At 40.5% G+C, this 18,887-nt stretch overlaps 1 protein-coding gene across 10 annotated transcripts in view; it reads right to left on the minus strand.

Annotated features, from left to right (window-relative positions):
• Nucleotides 1-1,154: 1,154 nt before the first annotated feature.
• The window catches only part of LOC306928515 (uncharacterized protein), a 35,340-nt gene continuing 17,607 nt past the window's right edge, over nt 1,155-18,887 (minus strand). For 6 of the 10 annotated variants that reach the window (XM_079508704.1, XM_079508703.1, XM_079508701.1 and 3 more), the window contains one exon: nt 10,616-13,010. In XM_079508704.1, the coding sequence (XP_079364830.1) occupies nt 11,785-13,010 (1,226 nt within the window). In that variant the 3' untranslated portion in view covers nt 10,616-11,784. Of the gene's footprint in view, nt 3,151-7,313; nt 8,697-10,615; nt 13,011-15,227; nt 18,866-18,887 lie in introns of those variants that run through there. The other 4 variants (XM_079508705.1, XM_079508708.1, XM_079508706.1 and 1 more) reach the window with 4 other exon arrangements.

Below are 18,887 nucleotides of genomic sequence, written 5' to 3' on the forward strand. Positions count from 1 at the left end.
CAACCAGGAAAAAAAGACTTTGTTACTCCACTGCGCCTTCTACCGATATTGCCCAGAGAATTGCCTCATAGAGAATATTTTTACTCCGGTGAAAAAAATCCCTTTCTGGTCAAAAATTACTGTTTATACGTGTGGTGGGGGGCTCAGAGTGCTTCCACTAAGGAAAGTAAGTAGGCTTTCTAATGACACAACCCGCCTTTGTTTTGGTGAGTAGCAAAAACGTTATTTGTATTTACACTAAAGACGAGAGGCTGGTCTGCATTCATGCGAGCGGCCAAAGTCGAGTAACATAGCTCTAAATGCAATGCATTAGAGCTATGGACCAGAGCTCTAATTTTACACCAGACCACACTTTACACTGGAATGCTAACGATACATTTTCAATACAGAGTATCGTGACACCATTACAGTAATGGTGTCACGATACTCGATATGTATTGAACATTTATCAAAATTGACGTTCGCGTGAATAAGACTTTGAGCACGTGTATGAGGGTGCGTTGCGCGCGCCCAAAATGTTGAGGGTTGTGGGCCCTAGAATCACCTATGGTCCATTTAGTACAGCCAACACATGCTTATACAAATCTGATCTCCTCCCAATCGACCAATACTGGGGTTCATAGAATTAAATACAAATTCTCACTTTGACATATTCCCCACCAAAAAAACCACAGCAATTAATGACGAACAAAGAACACTCTTTTTTTTGTCAAGTTGTTGTCAGTGTCAAACACTGACTGCTGAATAAGAGAAATAGCCCCTTTAAAATAAAATAGAAACTTTGGTCTGTTACCAATACTTTAACTTTGTTACATCAGTACTTGTCTTTCGTCTATTTCAACTAAAATAAATACTAACATTTTTCACACCCCCTCCAAGAATCTCCCAAAAATCAGGAGAAGGGGTTAAAGAACCTTTTTAAATACAGACACAAGAGAGCACAGGACAAGGATGGGTAAATATGTAGTGCTGTTCTTCCACTAACGATGAATCCAGTGTCTCAGGAATTCAAATATTCACATGCTAAAATAAAACTAAATATCCTTTTCCTTAAGTTTTAACAAAACACATCATACCCTCATATATCCTCTGGTAAACAAATGACAAGACCTCAGTCAATTGATTTCAATTCAAAGGAGCTTTATTAGCATGAGAAAACATACGTTTACATTGCCAAAGCAAGTGTCAAAATGAAATACAACAGTTGAAAATGGGTAAAGTATATACAGTTGGAGGAGGTACAGCATTGAGTAAACAGAGCTATGTCACATTGTGTCGTTATATACATGTTACATACAGGGTATGAAGCTTTTTGAAACAAAAAGCACCAATCTTTTGCAGTAATTTTGGGAGAAATAGCAGCATTCCATTTAAATAGTATACAAAAGAAAAGAAAGAAGAAAGTCTCAAATGTAATTATAATGTGATTGTGCTTTAATATTACTATTTATACCTACAGTCGCAATAATTCTTATTTTGATCAATGTTTGCCTGTTGTCTCTCCTAATGGTACCACATCGATACAGCATGGAATTGTGGACAAATTATTATGCAATAGGAGGCACTGTATATAAAAGTCTGACCGGAGCCACTCATTCGCAGTCCAATGAGCGCGGGTGGTGCTTAGAAGCATGCACGGCCAGGATTTTTTAAGGAAATCAAGCGCTTCCCTTCCCTAGTTCAACTACAGAGATGCTGGGTCACTGTAACGCACCTGGGATTGATATCAACTGATTTAAGGGGTAGATATTCGTGACATTACCTACATGGTACAATCAGAAACCATCCAACCAGAATCAAGAATTGTGACTAACCATTTTAGAACATGTGTCAACTAATATGGTTTATGTGCGTGTGTGTCTGCATTTTGAACACATCATTTGCCAAACTGCAACTAAGGGGTACAGGCTTTATTTCCGACATACTATTGGGCCGACTGTCATTAGACAGTCATGCTAACTCAAACCCTAACCTAACGCTAAACACACGCGGGAGGCACCGCCATGTTCGACCGCATGTCCGACCACTGTTTCCGCCGTGTCGGACCTTTAGTGTGTCTGATCTGCGTGTGCATCCCCAACTAAGTGGATTCCACCCCTGTATGTTTCCTCCTCTCCTTTTGTAGATTACCTTTTCGCCCAAATTGTTTCGCACAGCACGTACAAGTAAAGGGTTTTTCTCCAGTATGAACCCTCATATGTACTTTTATATAGCACTGCTGACTAAAACCTATGCCACAAATTGTACAATTATAGGGCTTCTCACCTGTATGAGTCCTCATGTGTATTTTTAAACTAGGATTGAAACTAAATTGTTTTCCACAAACCGTACAACTAAAGGGCTTTTCCCCTGTATGCGTCTTCATGTGTGATTCCAGATTCCCCCTGAGACCTTTGCCACAAATTTCACAAATTAAAGACTTGTCCTCTGTATGAATCCTCATGTGTTTTTTTAGATGACTTGTGTTATTAAAGCTTTTGCCACAAACTGTACACACAAAGGGCTTGTCTCCTGTGTGAGTCCTAATGTGCACCTTTAGATTCCCTAACTGACTAAAGCCTTTGCAACAAACTGTACACTTATAGGGCTTCTTCCCTGTGTGAGTTATCATATGCATGTTTAGATTACTCTTGAGACTAAAGCATTTGCCACAAACCTCACAAGTAAACGGCCTTTCCCCTGTATGAGACCTCATGTGTACGTTTAGATGACCCTTGTGAATACATAATTTGCCACAAACCTCACAAGTAATGGGCATTGTTTTAATTTGAGTCCTTGTATGTTGGTTTAAATCACCCTTTTGACTACAGCCTTTGCCAGAAATGGTACAACTCTTCTTCCCTTTTTTACTTTGTTTTGATGATTTTACGTCCTGGGACAGTGTCTTGCTCAAAGACAATCTCTGTCCTTCCACATTGTGTGTCTTTTGTGATTGCAGTGGGTTTAAAGCTAAATGGCCCTCCCTGGTGTCCTCCCAATCCTCATCAATATCTTCAGTGTCAGATTCAGAACAGTGTGAAGAGAGGAGCTGGTCATCAGCAGTTGGTTGTGATGTCCCACAGTCCTCGTCATCAGTTTGTGTTTGCATGTGTTCAGTTGAGGTGCTGGCTACAGGCTCTGTGTCCCGGTCATCATCTTCACTTTCCACTGCTAAAAACAAAAGAAAAAGAAAAAGAAAGATTTTAGATAATGTAATTAAACCAGAGCGACACCTTGACTGCTTTAAAAATGTCAGCATAGTGCAAACTATTGTATAGGGTGTATACTAACTATACTAAGATATGTTCATCATTGATGGTACCGTTTTTGATCTTATATAGTACTTATCTTACTCTGTACCATGATTGTTGTGCTTCCTTTCCAAGCAGGGGCCCGTTCCACGAAACTTGGATTAGAGATTAAACCGGGATTTAACAGATATCCTGGTTTAATATACCCTGGATCAGCGATTAACCGGTTTCATGAAAACTGGTTAATCTTGCCAGATTAATTTAACCAGTTAACCTGGATATGTTGAGGCTTGATTCGGTTTCATGAAAGTGATGCTACATTAGTTACCATGGAAACTAATGCTTTGGACTTAGCCTGCTCCGGACCAGGCTAACAGCCAGGTTTAACCTAATCCTGATGTCTTTACTGTTCATTAAGCAGTCAATATGATCACAAACCAATGATGTTTTCTACACTTATTCAATTATTATGGGTTTATGTTGCCTTATTTTTATCGGACTGCATTAAAGGACTAATTTAAGCACTATATAAAATCAAAGAACCAAAATATATAGGCTGCACAACATCATGACAGCTTGTGAGCTTGTAGATCAGCTGCTTTTGGTGAATGTTACCAATAATAGGTTTGCTGTCGTGCAAGTGCACGGTTAAGAAGAATTATTATATTATATTATATTATATATATTTTTTTTTTTTGTAAAAGTGAAAACCACTAAATATTACCATTACTCATTGTTTTACAACATATTGCCATTGTAACGTTTCACCCACTATTGAACCCATGACCCACAGTTCAGCAGTCTGGCCCCTGTCTGGACAACAACCCCCTTCCCCACAGGTAGCTCCCTCAGAGGAGGGAGTTATGGCCAAATATCACAATGCGACAATATCATTATGCTTACAATATTAAGAATTCTGTTTTAAGTTAATAGTAGTGGTAAAATGTAAACTATATTTTTGGGGTAGTTAATCATTCTGTCTATCCACTATTGAGAGTATGTTCTCTTAATTAAACAGCAGCAGTATTTATTTTAGAAACTTAAGTCCTTGCATCAGTAAATCTTGAATAGATTAGTAAAGATACTGAGATATACAGAAGGGGGCAGTAATGCAACTATTAAGGATGCAAACTGCCATAATACCCCATGAAGAAGAAGTATCAGTAATTCTGTGTTCCACCGAATGGGTCTAGAGACAAAAAGCCAGGCTATCTATTCAGCCAGGCTTTATGATCCTGGCTCGCTAAATCCGCTCATTCTAAGCCTCGCTTGGCTTTAGTGGAACGGAATAAACCAGGCTGTAAAGACCAGGATTTAAAAAGCCTGGTTTTGGCCTAAATCCTGGATTAGTTAATCCAAGTTTCGTGGAACAGGCCCCAGGATCATTAACGGCTGTCTGTCTGTAATCCACTGTAAATAAATAAGTAATGTTCCGTCTTTTGATACATCTCTGTCCTGGGCGTTGGGCGTAATTATTTGATAGGACGGAGATCTCCGTTTTGGCCGGCCAGTGTTAATTTATCGCGCATTGCCAAGGTTTTTCCCATTACAACCCTTATTTTGAAGAGCCAAATATCCGTAACCGGATGGTACGATGACGTAATGGTGTGTGTGTGGTGTCTTGACCGGTTGTTGTTCTCTCGCTGGGTGCAGGAAAAAGAAAGGACCACGAGAATCACAGCACCTGCTGTCCTGTCGGACGTTGAAAAACGAACATTCATTGTGCCGATTCGGAGATACAAGCCCTTAGCTCTGGTCCATAGCTCTAATGCATTGCATTTAGAGCTATGTTACTCTCGACTTCCGCCACTCGCATGAATGCAGACCAGCCTCTCGTCTTTAGCGTAAATAAAAATAACGTTTTTGCTACTCACCAAAACAAAGGTGGGTTGTGTCATTAGAAAGCCTACTTTCCTTAGTGGGAGCACTCTGATCCCCCCACCACACGTATAAACAGTACTTTTTGGCCAAAAGGGGATTTTGTTTCAACCAGGAAAAAAATACTTTGTTACTCCACTGCGCCTTCTACCGATATTGCCCAGATAATTGCCTCATAGAGAATATTTTTACTCCGGTGAAAAAAATCCCTTTCTGGCCAAAAATTACTGTTTATACGTGTGGTGGGGGGCTCAGAGTGCTTCCACTAAGGAAAGTAAATAGGCTTTCTAATGACACAACCCGCCTTTGTTTTGGTGAGTAGCAAAAACGTTATTTTTATTTACACTAAAGACGAGAGGCTGGTCTGCATTCATGCGAGCGGCCAAAGTCGAGTAACATAGCTCTAAATGCAATGCATTAGAGCTATGGACCAGAGCTAAATCACACTTTACACTGGAATGCTAACGATACATTTTCAATACAGAGTATCGTGACACCATTACTGCCATAAGATACCTCTTGTGGCAGTAATGGTGTCACGATACTCGATATGTATTGAACATTTATCAAAATTGACGTTTGCGTGAATAAGACTTTGAGCGCGTGTATGAGGGTGGCGTTGCGCTTGCCCAAAATGTTGAGGGTCGTGGGCCCTAGAATCACCTATGGTCCATTTAGTACAGCCAACACATGATTATACAAATCTGATCTCCTCCCAATCAACCAATACTGGGGTTCATAGAATGAAATACAAATTCTCACTTTGACATATTCCCCACCAAAAAAACCACAGCAATTAATGACGAACAAAGAACACTCTTATTTTGTCAAGTTGTTGTCAGTGTCAAACACTGACTGCTGAATAAGAGAAATAGCCCCTTTAAAATAAAATAGAAACTTTGGTCGGTTACCAATACTTTAACTTTGTTACATCAGTACTTGTCTTTCGTCTATTTCAACTAAAATAAATACTAACATTTTTCACACCCCCTCCAAGAATCTCCCAAAAATCAGGAGAAGGGGTTAAAGAACCTTTTAAAATACAGACACAAGGGAGCACAGGAAAGGATGGGTAAATATGTAGTGCTGTTCTTCCACTAACGATGAATCCAGTGTCTCAGGAATTCAAATATTCACATGCTAAAATAAAACTAAATATCCTTTTCCTTAAGTTTTAACAAAAAATATCATACCCTCATATATCCTCTGGTAAACAAATTACAAGACCTCAGTCAATTGATTTAAATTCAAAGGAGCTTTATTGGCATGAGAAAACATACGTTTACAGTGTCAAAATGAAATACAACAGTTGAAAATGGGTAAAGTATATACAGTTGGAGGAAGGTACAGCATTGAGTAAACAGAGCTATGTCACGTTGTGTCGTTATATACATATTACATACATACAGGGTATAAAGCTTTTTGAAACAAAAACGCACCAATCTTTTGCAGTCAATTTGAGAGAAATGGCAGCATTCCATTTAAATAGTATACAAAAGCAAATAAATTCAAGTAAAAATTCAAATGTAAACACCTGCGTTAGGCTACTTAAATTACAAGAAGTCTAGACTTAGCATGCACAACGTTCAGCGGAGTGCCTCCAACCCTCTCAAAAACGCTAGCATAACATTTTAGCAAACAGCTGGTCTCAGTGATGAGTAGGGATGGAGCTTGTTATCTTTTATTGATAATGATCACCTTATCGATCAGGCTTATCGAGCCGCAGGGTTCTTATTGAGCCCACTATCGAGCATTTTCTAGTATTTTGTGGAAAGATGGGAGATAATAAATTCTGAACAGAACCAGTATATTTTACTAGGGCCTTCAACTACAGTACTTTTCTAACAAACAATTGACCTTTTTTACCAATAAAATAATATTAAAGGAACTGTTAACTGGTTAATACTGTGTGTGTGTGTGTGTGTGTGTGTGTGTGTGTGTGTGTGTGTGTGTGTGTGTGTGTGTGTGTGTACAGACAGTGACTTTAAAACACGTAATGTTGTTTACTCGGTTGGCAGGTATCAATACACTTTTAGACATGTTTGTGCCAGCGTGGGCGATTATCTTGATTGTTTACACATGATGCCATGGGCCGCTATGCTCGATAACAGGCTTGATAAGCCCAAAGCTTATTGATAACGGGTACTCAATAAGCTTGTTTTCGGGTATCGGTTATCAAGCTCCATCCCTAGTGATGAATGAATGGGAAGCGCTTGCTGTCTTTACAAGACCGCCCGGAGCGGTCTTGTAAAGACCTCATTCACAGTCCTATGAGCATGGGCGGTGCTTAGAAGCCCGCACGGCCAGGGTTTGTAAGGAAATCAAGCGCTTCCCTAGTTCAGCTACAGAGATGCTGATCAATGTAACGCAGCTGGGATTGAAATAAACTGATTTAAGGTGTAGATTACCGTGACATTTACTACACGGTCTAATCAGAAACCAGCCAATCAGGATCAAGTATTGGGCTTAACTGTTTTCGAACATGTGTCAACTAATATGGTTTATGTTTGTGTGTGTCTGCATTTTGAACACATCATTTGCCAAACTGCAACTAAGTGGGTTTCACCCCTGTATGTTTCCTCCTCGTATGTTTTTGTAGATGACATTTTCGGCCAAATTGTTTTGCACACCATGTACAAGTAAAGGGTTTTTCTCCAGTATGAAGCCTCATATGTGAATTTAAATGGCCCTGCTGACTAAAACATTTGCCACAAACTATACAATTATAGGGCTTCTCACCTGTATGAGTCCTCAAGTGTATTTTTAAACTAGGCTTGAAACTAAATTCTTTTCCACAAACCGTACAACTAAAGGGCTTTTCCCCTGTATGCGTCTTCATGTGTGATTCCAGATTCCCCCTGAGACCTGTGCCACAAATTTCACAAATGAAATACTTTTTCTCTGTATGAATCCACATGTGTTTTTTTAGAGAACTCTTGTGATTAACACTTTTGCCACAAACTGTACAAGAAAAGGGCTTTTCTCCTGTGTGAGTCCTCATGTGTTCGTTTAGATTGCCCTTTTGCCTAAAGCATTTGCCACAAACCTCACAACTAAAGCTCTTCTTCCCTGTGTGAGTTATCATATGCGTGTTTAGATTACTCTTGAGACTAAAGCATTTGCCACAAACCTCACAAGTAAATGGCCTTTCCTTTGTATGGGACCTCATGTGTGAGTTTAGATTACCCTTGTGAATACATAATTTGCCACAAACCTCACAAGTACAGGGCGTTCGTTTTATTTTAGTCCTTGTGTGTGGTTTTACATCACACATTTGACTACTGCCTTTGCCAGAAATCTTCTTCCCTGTGCGACTACGTTTTGATGATTTTACGTCCTGGGACAGTGTCTTGCTCAAAGACAATCTTTGTCCTTCCACATTGTGTGTCTTTTGTGATTGCAGTGTGTCTAAAGCTAAATGGCCCTCCCTGGTGTCCTCCCAATCCTCATCAATATCTTCAGTGTCAGATTCAGAACAGTGTGAAGAGAGGAGCTGGTCATCATCATCATCAGTTTGTGTTTGCACGTGTTCAGTTGAGGTGCCGGCTACAGGCTCTGTGTCTCGGTCATCATCTTCACTTTCCACTGCTAAAAAAAACCAAACAAAAAAACATAGGCCTACTTAGATTTTTTTTAAATGTTTCATGCAACGTTTGTTTTATTGCTGCGGGTGGGATAATAATAATACTACTACTAATAATAATAATAATAATAATAAAAGCTCAAATGTATATAGCGCTTTTCTAAATACCCAAAGCGCTTTACATAAGAACACTAGGAACAGACTTTATTAGAAAAAACAAAGCAAAACAGATACAACAACAGTACAAGGTTAAAAAGATAAAAGGATAAACGAGGGACGGGGGGACACCTTAACCAGACCTCAGCTGAGGTCTCAGTGCCTTCAGCTGAGGGATGAGGAGGATACTGTTGGGTTACGTTTTGCATGTGCTTTGGGGTTGGATAATGTAATGAAACAGACACCTTGACTGCTTTTTTCCCCTGCAAATTATTAAGCTATTGTATAGGTCATTACGATGTATACTATACTTGGATATGGATGTTTTTAAGATTTAATACCATATTCAATTCAGTGGCACATGAAACACAAATGAATGAGACCAAATGGTTTGATTTGGGGTGAAAAGCTCAAACATGAACTTCAAATGTGATACCGGCACAAATTATAATTTTTACACCACAATATAGCATAAAAGCACAAGTAGCCTATTTTAATCTAAAAAAACGCTATTTTTACTAGCACTACTTTTTTCATGTTTTGATCAGGCCTTCCCTCGGACGTGCAAAGGCGTGGGAATAAAATCATGAAGTATCGCAGGAACTGTGATACGCCTTGTAATTTTGATACTGTATCGGACGTCAATTTCGATACAAATTTCAATACTTGTTGAGTTTCGGGGGAAATCATACAAGGGATATACTGTATGTCAGCGGCAATCAATTAGAAATGCTGAAGATCCACAAATATATTTTTTTAATAAGACTTTGAGCGCGTGTATGGGGGTGACTCGCTCACACCGAATGTTTAGGGTTGTGGCAAGTGGTGAAAGTGGTGAAAGGAGCTCCCAGAAAGTAGAATGAGGGACACCTCCTGGGCTGTGCCTCGACGTTTTCCCCAAAACCCTCGAAATGCACAGAAACCTGCATTTTAGCACAGTAAAGGTGGTTACACTGGACGCGTTTTTCAAAAAACAGACACGAAAAACGCTGCTAAAAATCTGAAACGCAGCAGTGCGCAGGGACCTTTATACCTATTTCCCAACCTGCTCTGGACACATGTAAAGCATATTTTAGTACTTAGAAAGGTTCTATAAAAAAAATCCTGATATTACCTTTGCTTGCTGGTCCTGCTGTCACTTTGTCTTGCAGGGTCTCTTGCTTACTCCTCCCCCTGCCTCAACCAACTCTATGGTCTCAACCTGCTCTGCTCCCCCACCGTTGGTATTCTAACTTGTTCTTTAACTACATTATCGGTTTGTTCAACTCTCTCTTTTCTCTTAAACAGTCGAGTTAGTGTTTGTTGCATTGACATTTTGCTTGAATTATTTGTTAGAATGCATTCTTCTGACTTCTCATTCAACACAAGTTGCCGGTTGCCATTTCATTTCCTGTGATTTTCATTTTGTAGAGGCGCTAGCCCCTCCTATATTCAGCTACAGTGTAGATTCCTGTCCTAACGCAAACATTAAATTCCATTGACAATGATTGGAGAATTTACGACAGGGGTGCCCACTCTTATTTGACTTGAGAGCTACTTTCTAAATGACAGGGGCAACAAGATCTACCTACCCCAAAAAATATTATCCCATTGCTGATAATAGCAGCACTGGCATTACATAACATGGCAAATCATACCCTCATCAAAACATAATCATACCCTCATCCTCTGGTAAACAAAAACAAAAGCAAGACCTCAAGTCAATTCAATTCAATTCAAATGAGCTTTATTGGCATGAGAAACCATACGTTTACATTGCCAAAGCAGGTGTCAAAATGTAATACAAGAGTTGAAAATGGGGAAAGTATACAGTTGGAGGAGGATTGAGTAAACAGAGCTATGTCACATTGCATTGTTATATAAATATACAGGGTGTAAAGCATTTTGAAACAAAAAGCACCAATCTTTTGCAGTCATTTTGGAAGAGATTGCAGCATTCTAGTTAGTATACAAAATAAAAAGAAAGAAAAAAGCCTCACATTTAGAATGTGTGTAAAGGTAGCGTCTCTGTTTATATGTACAGTACTGTAGGTCTACTCAATAAAGGTAGTAGTCGTTAGGGTGGTTGTATTCCATTGGCTAACCTTCGGTTATCGCACCAGTTCACACATCTTACTGCTGTAGGTTTGGGAGTATTTTTGCCAGCACCTTTTTCCCTAACAGTCGCCCTTAGAGCAAATGTCATGCTTGCGTCACAAAGTGAACAATTTTGTCATTAAAAAGGTAGTATAGACACCATTTAAGCCTAAATTAAAAATATATTAGTATATTTATATATTTAGCATTTCCCCCCTCTATCAGCCACTATATAATTGTGCTGGGGTGTTTCCCCTGTATTTTGGGTTTGTTCCAATATTTATCCCATTCTGGGCGGGAACCCCTTTTGGTGTTAGCATTATGTTATGCTTTAGCTATTGAAAAATAGCAGATCTACAAGCTCATAGCGCGCCACCGAGTGGCGCGCTACAAGCTTGTAGGTCTGCTATTTTTGAAAAATCAAAGAACCACTGACATAGAAACATAGCTTTTTCAGAAAACGGTCAGGATGTAGAAGACATTTTTAGAATCTGATCTCAGGTCAAAATGGGTTAAGTTGACATTCATCCCTTGGCAGGGACGCCTCTGACTGTATGGGGAGGAGGGGGGCGGGGGGGTGCTCGGCAGGAACTTTTAATTGGTTCCTTTAGACTTCAAAGGGGCTGTTCAATGAGTTGATTGGTTGGGCCATACAAGTGTCTATGCTTGTTAGTGTTCTCTCTAATCATTGAACGCATCAAAGACAGCAATCGCTTTGATACCTGTCAGTGATGGGAGGGGGGGTAGTGCGCGCACACGCACACGTTGTCTACACTACCTTTAGTCTGCCCCAGTATTTGGCTATATGTTATAGTGTGTGTGTGTGTGTGTGTGTGTGCGCACGCATTTTGAACTCTGCAACTAAGTGGGTTTCACCCCTGTATGTTTCCTCCTCATATGTTTTACTAGATGACATTTTCGCCCAAATCGTTTCACACACCATGTACAAGTAAACGGTGTTTCTCCTGTATGAACTCTCATATGTATTTTTATATAGGCCTTCTGACTAAAACCTTTGTCACAAACTATACAATTATAGGGCTTCTCGCCTGTATGAGTGGCCATGTGAATTTTTAAATTAGACTTCAAACTAAAGTCTTTTCCACAAACGGTACAACTAAAGGGCTTTTCCCCTGTATGCATCTTCATGTGTGATTCCAGATTCCCCTTGAGACCTTTGCCACAAATTTCACAAATTAAAGACTTGTCCTCTGTATGAACCCTCATGTGTTTTTTTAGATGACTTGCGTTATTAAAGCTTTTGCCACAAACTGTACACACAAAGGGCTTGTCTCCTGTATGAGTCCTAATGTGCACCTTTAGATTCTCTTTCTGACTAAAGCCTTTGCAACAAACTGTACAAGTAAAGGGTTTTTCCCCTGTATGAGACCTCATGTGCATGTTTAGATTACCTTTGTCACTATAAATTTTGCCACAAACCTCACACGTACAGGGCGTTCGTTTTCTTCGAGTCCTTTTGTGTTGTTTTACATCACACTTTTGACTACTGCCTTTGCCAGAACTAATACAACTAAAGCTCTTCTTCTCTGTGTGAGTTATCATATGAATGTTCAGATTACTCTTGAGACTAAAGCATTTGCCACAAACCTCACAAGTAAATGGCCTTTCCTTTGTATGGGACCTCATGTGCGTGTTTAGATTACCCTTGTGAATACATAATTTGCCACAAACCTCACAAGTATAGGGCGTTTGTTTTCTTTTAGTCCTTGTGTGTTGTTTTACATCACACATTTGACTACTGCCTTTGCCAGAAATCTTCTTCCCTGTGCGACAATGTTTTGATGATTTTACGTCCTGGGACAGTGTCTTGCTCAAAGACAATCTTTGTCCTTCCACATTGTGTGTCTTTTGTGATTGCAGTGGGTTTAAAGCTAAATGGCCCTCCCTGGTGTCCTCCCAATCCTCATCAATATCTTCAGTGTCAGATTCAGAACAGTGTGAAGAGAGGAGCTGGTCATCAGCAGTCGGTTGTGATGTCCCACAGTCCTCGTCATCAGTTTGTGTTTGCATGTGTTCAGTTGAGGTGCTGGCTACAGGCTCCGTGTCTCGATCATCTTCACTTTCAACTGTTAAAACAAAACACACATTGGATTTTAAGATTCTTTTGTTAATAACGTTTTCGGTTTTACTGCTGTTGGTGAGGTGGATACCGTTTGGTTATGTTTTGCTTGGTCTTTTGGCTGGGATAATGAATGAAAACACCTTGACTGCTTATATTATTATTATTTTCTGCATAGTGCAAGCTATTGTATATGCCGGGTGTATACTATACTTGGATATGGATGTTCATCATTGATGGTACTATCAAATAGAAATTCTGAAGATCCACAAATATTTTTTGAATAAGACTGAGCGCACACAAAATGTCGAGGGTCGCGGACCGTGGTGAAAGTGGCTTGGAGATGTTGCAGGAGCTCCCAGAAAGTATGAGGGACACCTCCTGGGTCAAAATCCCCAATACCCCCGAAATGTATAGCAAACTGCATTTTAGCACAGTTATACCTAACCTGTAACACACAATGCAAACACAACAGGTCTTACAGCAGCATTAGGCTACCTACTTCAAGTTACATTAAATACCATGATTGATTGTAACAAATCCTACTCCTATTTATACCATAATATAATACCAGATATCTATAGCCCATGGATTGTACACACCTGCATTTCATCAGTTTTGTATTTGAGGCATACACGACAATCAGCTAATTATTCAAGAATATATTTTATCAATGTGCAAAACTCCAAGGTAAACGCCATCTCCTAATAGTTTTTTTTCTCAACCTGCTCTGGACACGTAAAACAAATTTGAGTACTTAGAAAGGTTCTATAAAATTCCTGATATATTATTATTATTATTACCTTTGCTTGCTGGTCCTGCTGTCACTTCATCTTGCAGGGTCTCTTGCTTACTCCTCCCCCTGCCTCAACCAACTCTATACACTGACACCACGCTAGACAGGAACGCCCAAAAACGTCACATCCGGTTTTAGCCTGGGGTAAGAATTTTCTATGGCTGCCAATGCAACTTCAATCACATAAGTACAAACATCTATGCCAATGCTATCTAACTTGCGGAGGTAGCGTGCCTTGTCCACGGGCAACATATCTTTCAACGTATGGCATTGCAAATACGTTTGATAATCGCTACTCTGCTCAATATTGTTTTGAAAATGCCGCAAATTGCATTGCAGTGAACGAGCGCAAATCACAACTTCCCCCGGTGGTGGGCGGAGTCACAGTTTGAGGCGCTGTTTACGCGCCGTGGTGTCAGTGTATTGTCTACCCTGGTGTTATTCTTTTAACTTTTTCTTTAACTACATCATCGACTGCATTGACAACAAAGGGATTTGTTTTTTTCAGGCATGCAAACAGGCCCAGGGTGAAAATGGTGATGCTGTGCCGCAAAGCACGCTTTATTTATGTACTCACATGCATGCATGCACACACGCGAGCACACACACACACAGACACACACCGAGTAACCTCGCGTCACCAGGCTTTCCACCTACACACAGAGAGAAACACGCTGTGTCTACAGACAGTAGCGTGAGGTGCTATTGTTGCTAACTACTAGCACTTGCTGCTAAACTCTATGGGGTTTATGTCCGTCTGGCCCGACTCGTGCGTCCACACAACAGAAGGTTTTTTTCCGCGGAGCGGCCGGCGGCGAGGTGCATGTAGGTCATGATGCCTCTATGGAAGATGCAAGCAGCATATCATTCATTACGGTTCGTGAGTCTGTCAGAAAAAATGCTCCGAGGAGATTAACGATATCAAAACCGGTCGCATCGCTCCACAGCCTAGGAGCGCATGTTTCGCAACAGTGAGACATCAGTGAAAATATTCCCCCGCTGTTTAGCAGACAACGAAAATCTTAAAACGTTAATAACTCGCCATCTAAATCATCCGATCTTTTTATTTTTGGGTTTTGCCTTTATTGATAGGGTACAGTAATCTTTGGACAGGAAAGGGGGAGAGAGATGAGGGGAAGACAAAGGCCTACTGGTTCGGGACTCGACTGGACCAGGCTGCCCCGCTCTGGCCCACTTTCACCCCTGGTCGCGGGCCCCACCCATGGTCCATCTAGTATGGTCAAACCAAGCTTATACAAATCCCCAACAGATCCCCAACCAACCAACCAATACTGGGGTCATAGTATGAAATACAATTTTTCACTTTGACAAATATATCCCTCCAAAAATCCCAAATCCACAGCAAATAATGAGGAACAAAGAACACTTTTATTTTGTCAAGTTGTAGTCAGTGTCAAACAACGACTGCTTAATAAGAGACATAGCCACTTTAAAATAAATAGCAGCTTCTGTTACCAGGACTTCACCTTTGCAAGATCAGTAGTTGGGAGACATTTTGGGAGAAATAGCAGCCTTTATTTTAAATTTAAAATACAAAAGAAAAAGAAAGAAAAAAGCCTCAAATGTAACTCTTTGATCACCATCTAGTGGTGGCTTAGAGTGGTGCACGCGCCATCCATTATAAGTCAATGAGCGAGGCTCTTAACTTGAAAGCCGTGTTGGCCGGAAACCGCTGAGTCAGGAAGTAAAAATCTGCTATTTAACATGTCTCTGGTTTGTCATTTAAATCAACCCAAAACATACTTTTTGTAAACGAAATACTATCGTTTAGATAAATTAGGGTTACCATATTCTGAATTACCAAAAAGGATTCAAAAATAGCAGATCTGCAAGCTCATAGCGCGCCACCGAGTGGCGTGCTACGAGCTTGTAGGTCTGCTATTTCCGCACATTTGCGCGTGCATGTGCGCATGCATGTGCGCGTCGTGCGTGTGCATGTGTCGTGCATGCAAGGTGTCGTGCGTGTTTGAATTAAATTCAGATGTCAAAATAATCTAACAAAAAAGTTATGGTCCTAAATTTCATCAAATATGCTCTATATTAGTTATGCATTTATTTAAAGCAGTGGCTCTCAAAGGTGTGATCCAGGGACCCTCATGGTTCCTTGAGGGGGTTCCAAATGGACCCATTATAGGTCTGTAACTCTAAGTGTACAAACGGAACCAAATTGACCATTTTATAACTTTTAACTCTGATACTGTACAAATGGGACTCTTATGGGTCCATTTGGTTTTACTCTGAGTTATGGGGGTCCTTGAAATTAAAAGGTTTGAGAACCTGTATGCAATGGCTTAAAGGACCTATAACATAAAATTCAACTTTTTCCATTTCTTTTGTGTTTTTGGAGCTCCCATATGTGTTTTCTATCCCCACAAATAACCAATTTTGAACAATCAGGCTTTCATATCATATAGGTGCTTTAATGGAAATTGCTCTCAGGAACAGCTCAACTGATTTTGGCCTCATCGTGATGTCATCAATGTCACCCTACTTTGTATAATTCCTCCTCTTCTTCAGTCTTCAGTTCCAAATTTGCATTTCCACTTTGTTTACAATGTCCACCATTGTTGATTTTCCAAGCTGGCATGGAATGGAAACAAGCCTGGTTTTATCTAGCATCAGTATTATAATGACTCAAATAATAAATAATCTGCATATCAGCACCCCCACCACCTCAGGACATTGTGGTACTGCAGCTAAAACTGCTTTCAAAGTCCAGAAATAAATTACAAGGACTGGTTATATCAGAGTGGTGATTGAGGCTCAAACCATTAGAAATAACTTTGAGGGACATAGACAATATGATATTAAATAATAAAAGCAGTTTTAAAATGCATGTTATTTGCGCTTTAATTCTCTTATAAAAAGAGAGACATTGGTCTGTGAGCGTACAGATATGTGTAAAACCCCAGACATTTGAAGGAATTTATAAACCCCCCCCGGACAGCCCCCCAAAAGGACTTGTCCAGGCAAAAGAGGACGTATGGTAAGCCTAAAATAAATCGACAGCATAGAATCAGCGGATTCACCATTTGCGGTTTGTTCCGTTTTTTTCATGAGTGCAAACAGGATGCTAATATCAACCGTAATCAACTGAACAAAAAAAAAGCATCAAAGGGCGATGTAAAATGCACCATAAAAAAAAAATCAGAGATGAGACCTGAACCTCACCGATCTGATCACCGCGGACAGCGCCGTAGTTTCAGAGAAAACAGCGTCTAAAGATCGCCATTGAAACCATAGATGAAAAAAATAGATGCCTCACTGGGCATTGCAGTTCGTTGGAGCCATGTGTGTGCAAGAGGGGGCGGAAGTGCGCAGGAAGTGTGGAAGGCACGTTACGCCACGCTGTCACTCAAGTGATTACTGGCCAATCACAGCGCATATTTTTCTGGACTTATCAGAGCCGTCTACGTTTATATGTCTATGATTGAAACAGCGGTCTATGGATGCGCGCGCAGGTCGTGTGTGGGCGGGGGCGAGCAAGGTGTTTCCTAGCAATCGGGCCAGTGCTAAAAAGAAAGTAAATTTTTTGAGCCGCGCCGCTTCACAACGATAGAGTACATTCATTGGCCGCTTCACAACGATAGAGTACATTCATTGGCCGCTTCACAACGATAGAGTACATTCATTGGCCGCTTCACAACGATAGAGTACATTCATTGGCCGCTTCACAACGATAGAGTACATTCATTGGCCGCTTCACAATGATAAGAGTACATTCATTGGCCGCTTCACAACGATAGAGTACATTCATTGACAGAGAATTCCGACAAAGGCAGACAATGGTTGGACTTTGATTGACGGAATACTCCAAAGGCATCTGACGGAATACTCCATCAAAGGCATCAAATGTGTTAAAATGTGGGTAAAGGTAGCGTCTAGTGGTCTACTCAATACACATAGTAATCCTTAGGGTGGTTGTATTCCTGCGTGTGTGTGCACGCGCGCATTTTTAACACATCATTTGCCAAACTACAACTAAGTGGGTTTCACCCCTCTGTGTTTCCTCCTCATATGTTTTTGCAGATTACCTTTTTGCCTAAATCGTTCCGCACACCATTTACAAGTAAAGGGTGTTTCTCCTGTATGGACTCTCATATGTAATCTTATATAGCCCTGCTGACTAAAACCTTTGCCACAAACTGTACAATTATATGGCTTCTCACCTGTATGAGTCCTCATGTGTCTTTTTAAATTAGTCCTAGTAAGAAATGCTTTTCCACAATCCGTACAACTAAAGGGCTTTTCCCCTGTATGCGTCTTCATGTGGGATTCCAGATTCCCCCTGAGACCTTTGCCACAAATTGTACAAATGAAAGACTTTTTCTCTGAATGAGTCCTCATGTGTTTTTTTAGATCACTCCCGTGATTAACACTTTTGCCACAAACTGTACAAACAAAGGGCTTTTCTCCTGTGTGAGTCCTCATGTGTTCGGTTAGATTGCCCTTGTGCCTAAAGCATTTGCCACAAACCTCACAAATAAAGCTCTTCTTCCCTGTGTGAGTCATCATATGCGCGTTTAGGTTACTCTTGATACTAAAGCATTTGCCACAAACCTGACAAGTAAATGGCCTTTCCTTTGTATGGGACCTCATGTGTGTGTTTAGATTACCCTTGTGAATACAAAATTTGCCACAAACCTCACAAGTACAGGGCGTTCGTTTTATTTTAGTCCTTGTGTGTTGTTTTACATCACACATTTGACTACTGCCTTTGCCAGAAATCTTCTTCCCTGTGCGACTATGTTTTGATGATTTTAGGTCCTGGGACAGTGTCTTGCTCAAAGACAATCTTTGTCCTTCCACATTGTGTGTCTTTTGTGATTGCAGTGTGTCTAAAGCTAAATGGCCCTCCCTGGTGTCCTCCCAATCCTCATCAATATCTTCAGTGTCAGATTCAGAACAGTGTGAAGAGAGGAGCTGGTCATCAGCAGTCGGTTGTGATGTCCCACAGTCCTCGTCATCAGTTTGTGTTTGCATGTGTTCAGTTGAGGTTCCGGCTACAGGCTCTGTGTCTCGGTCATCATCTTCACTTCCCACTGCTAAAAAGAAAAAAATGGATTT

This window comes from Electrona antarctica (assembly GCF_951216825.1).
Source record: "Electrona antarctica genome assembly, chromosome: 8".
Taxonomy (NCBI): Eukaryota; Metazoa; Chordata; class Actinopteri; order Myctophiformes; family Myctophidae; genus Electrona; species Electrona antarctica.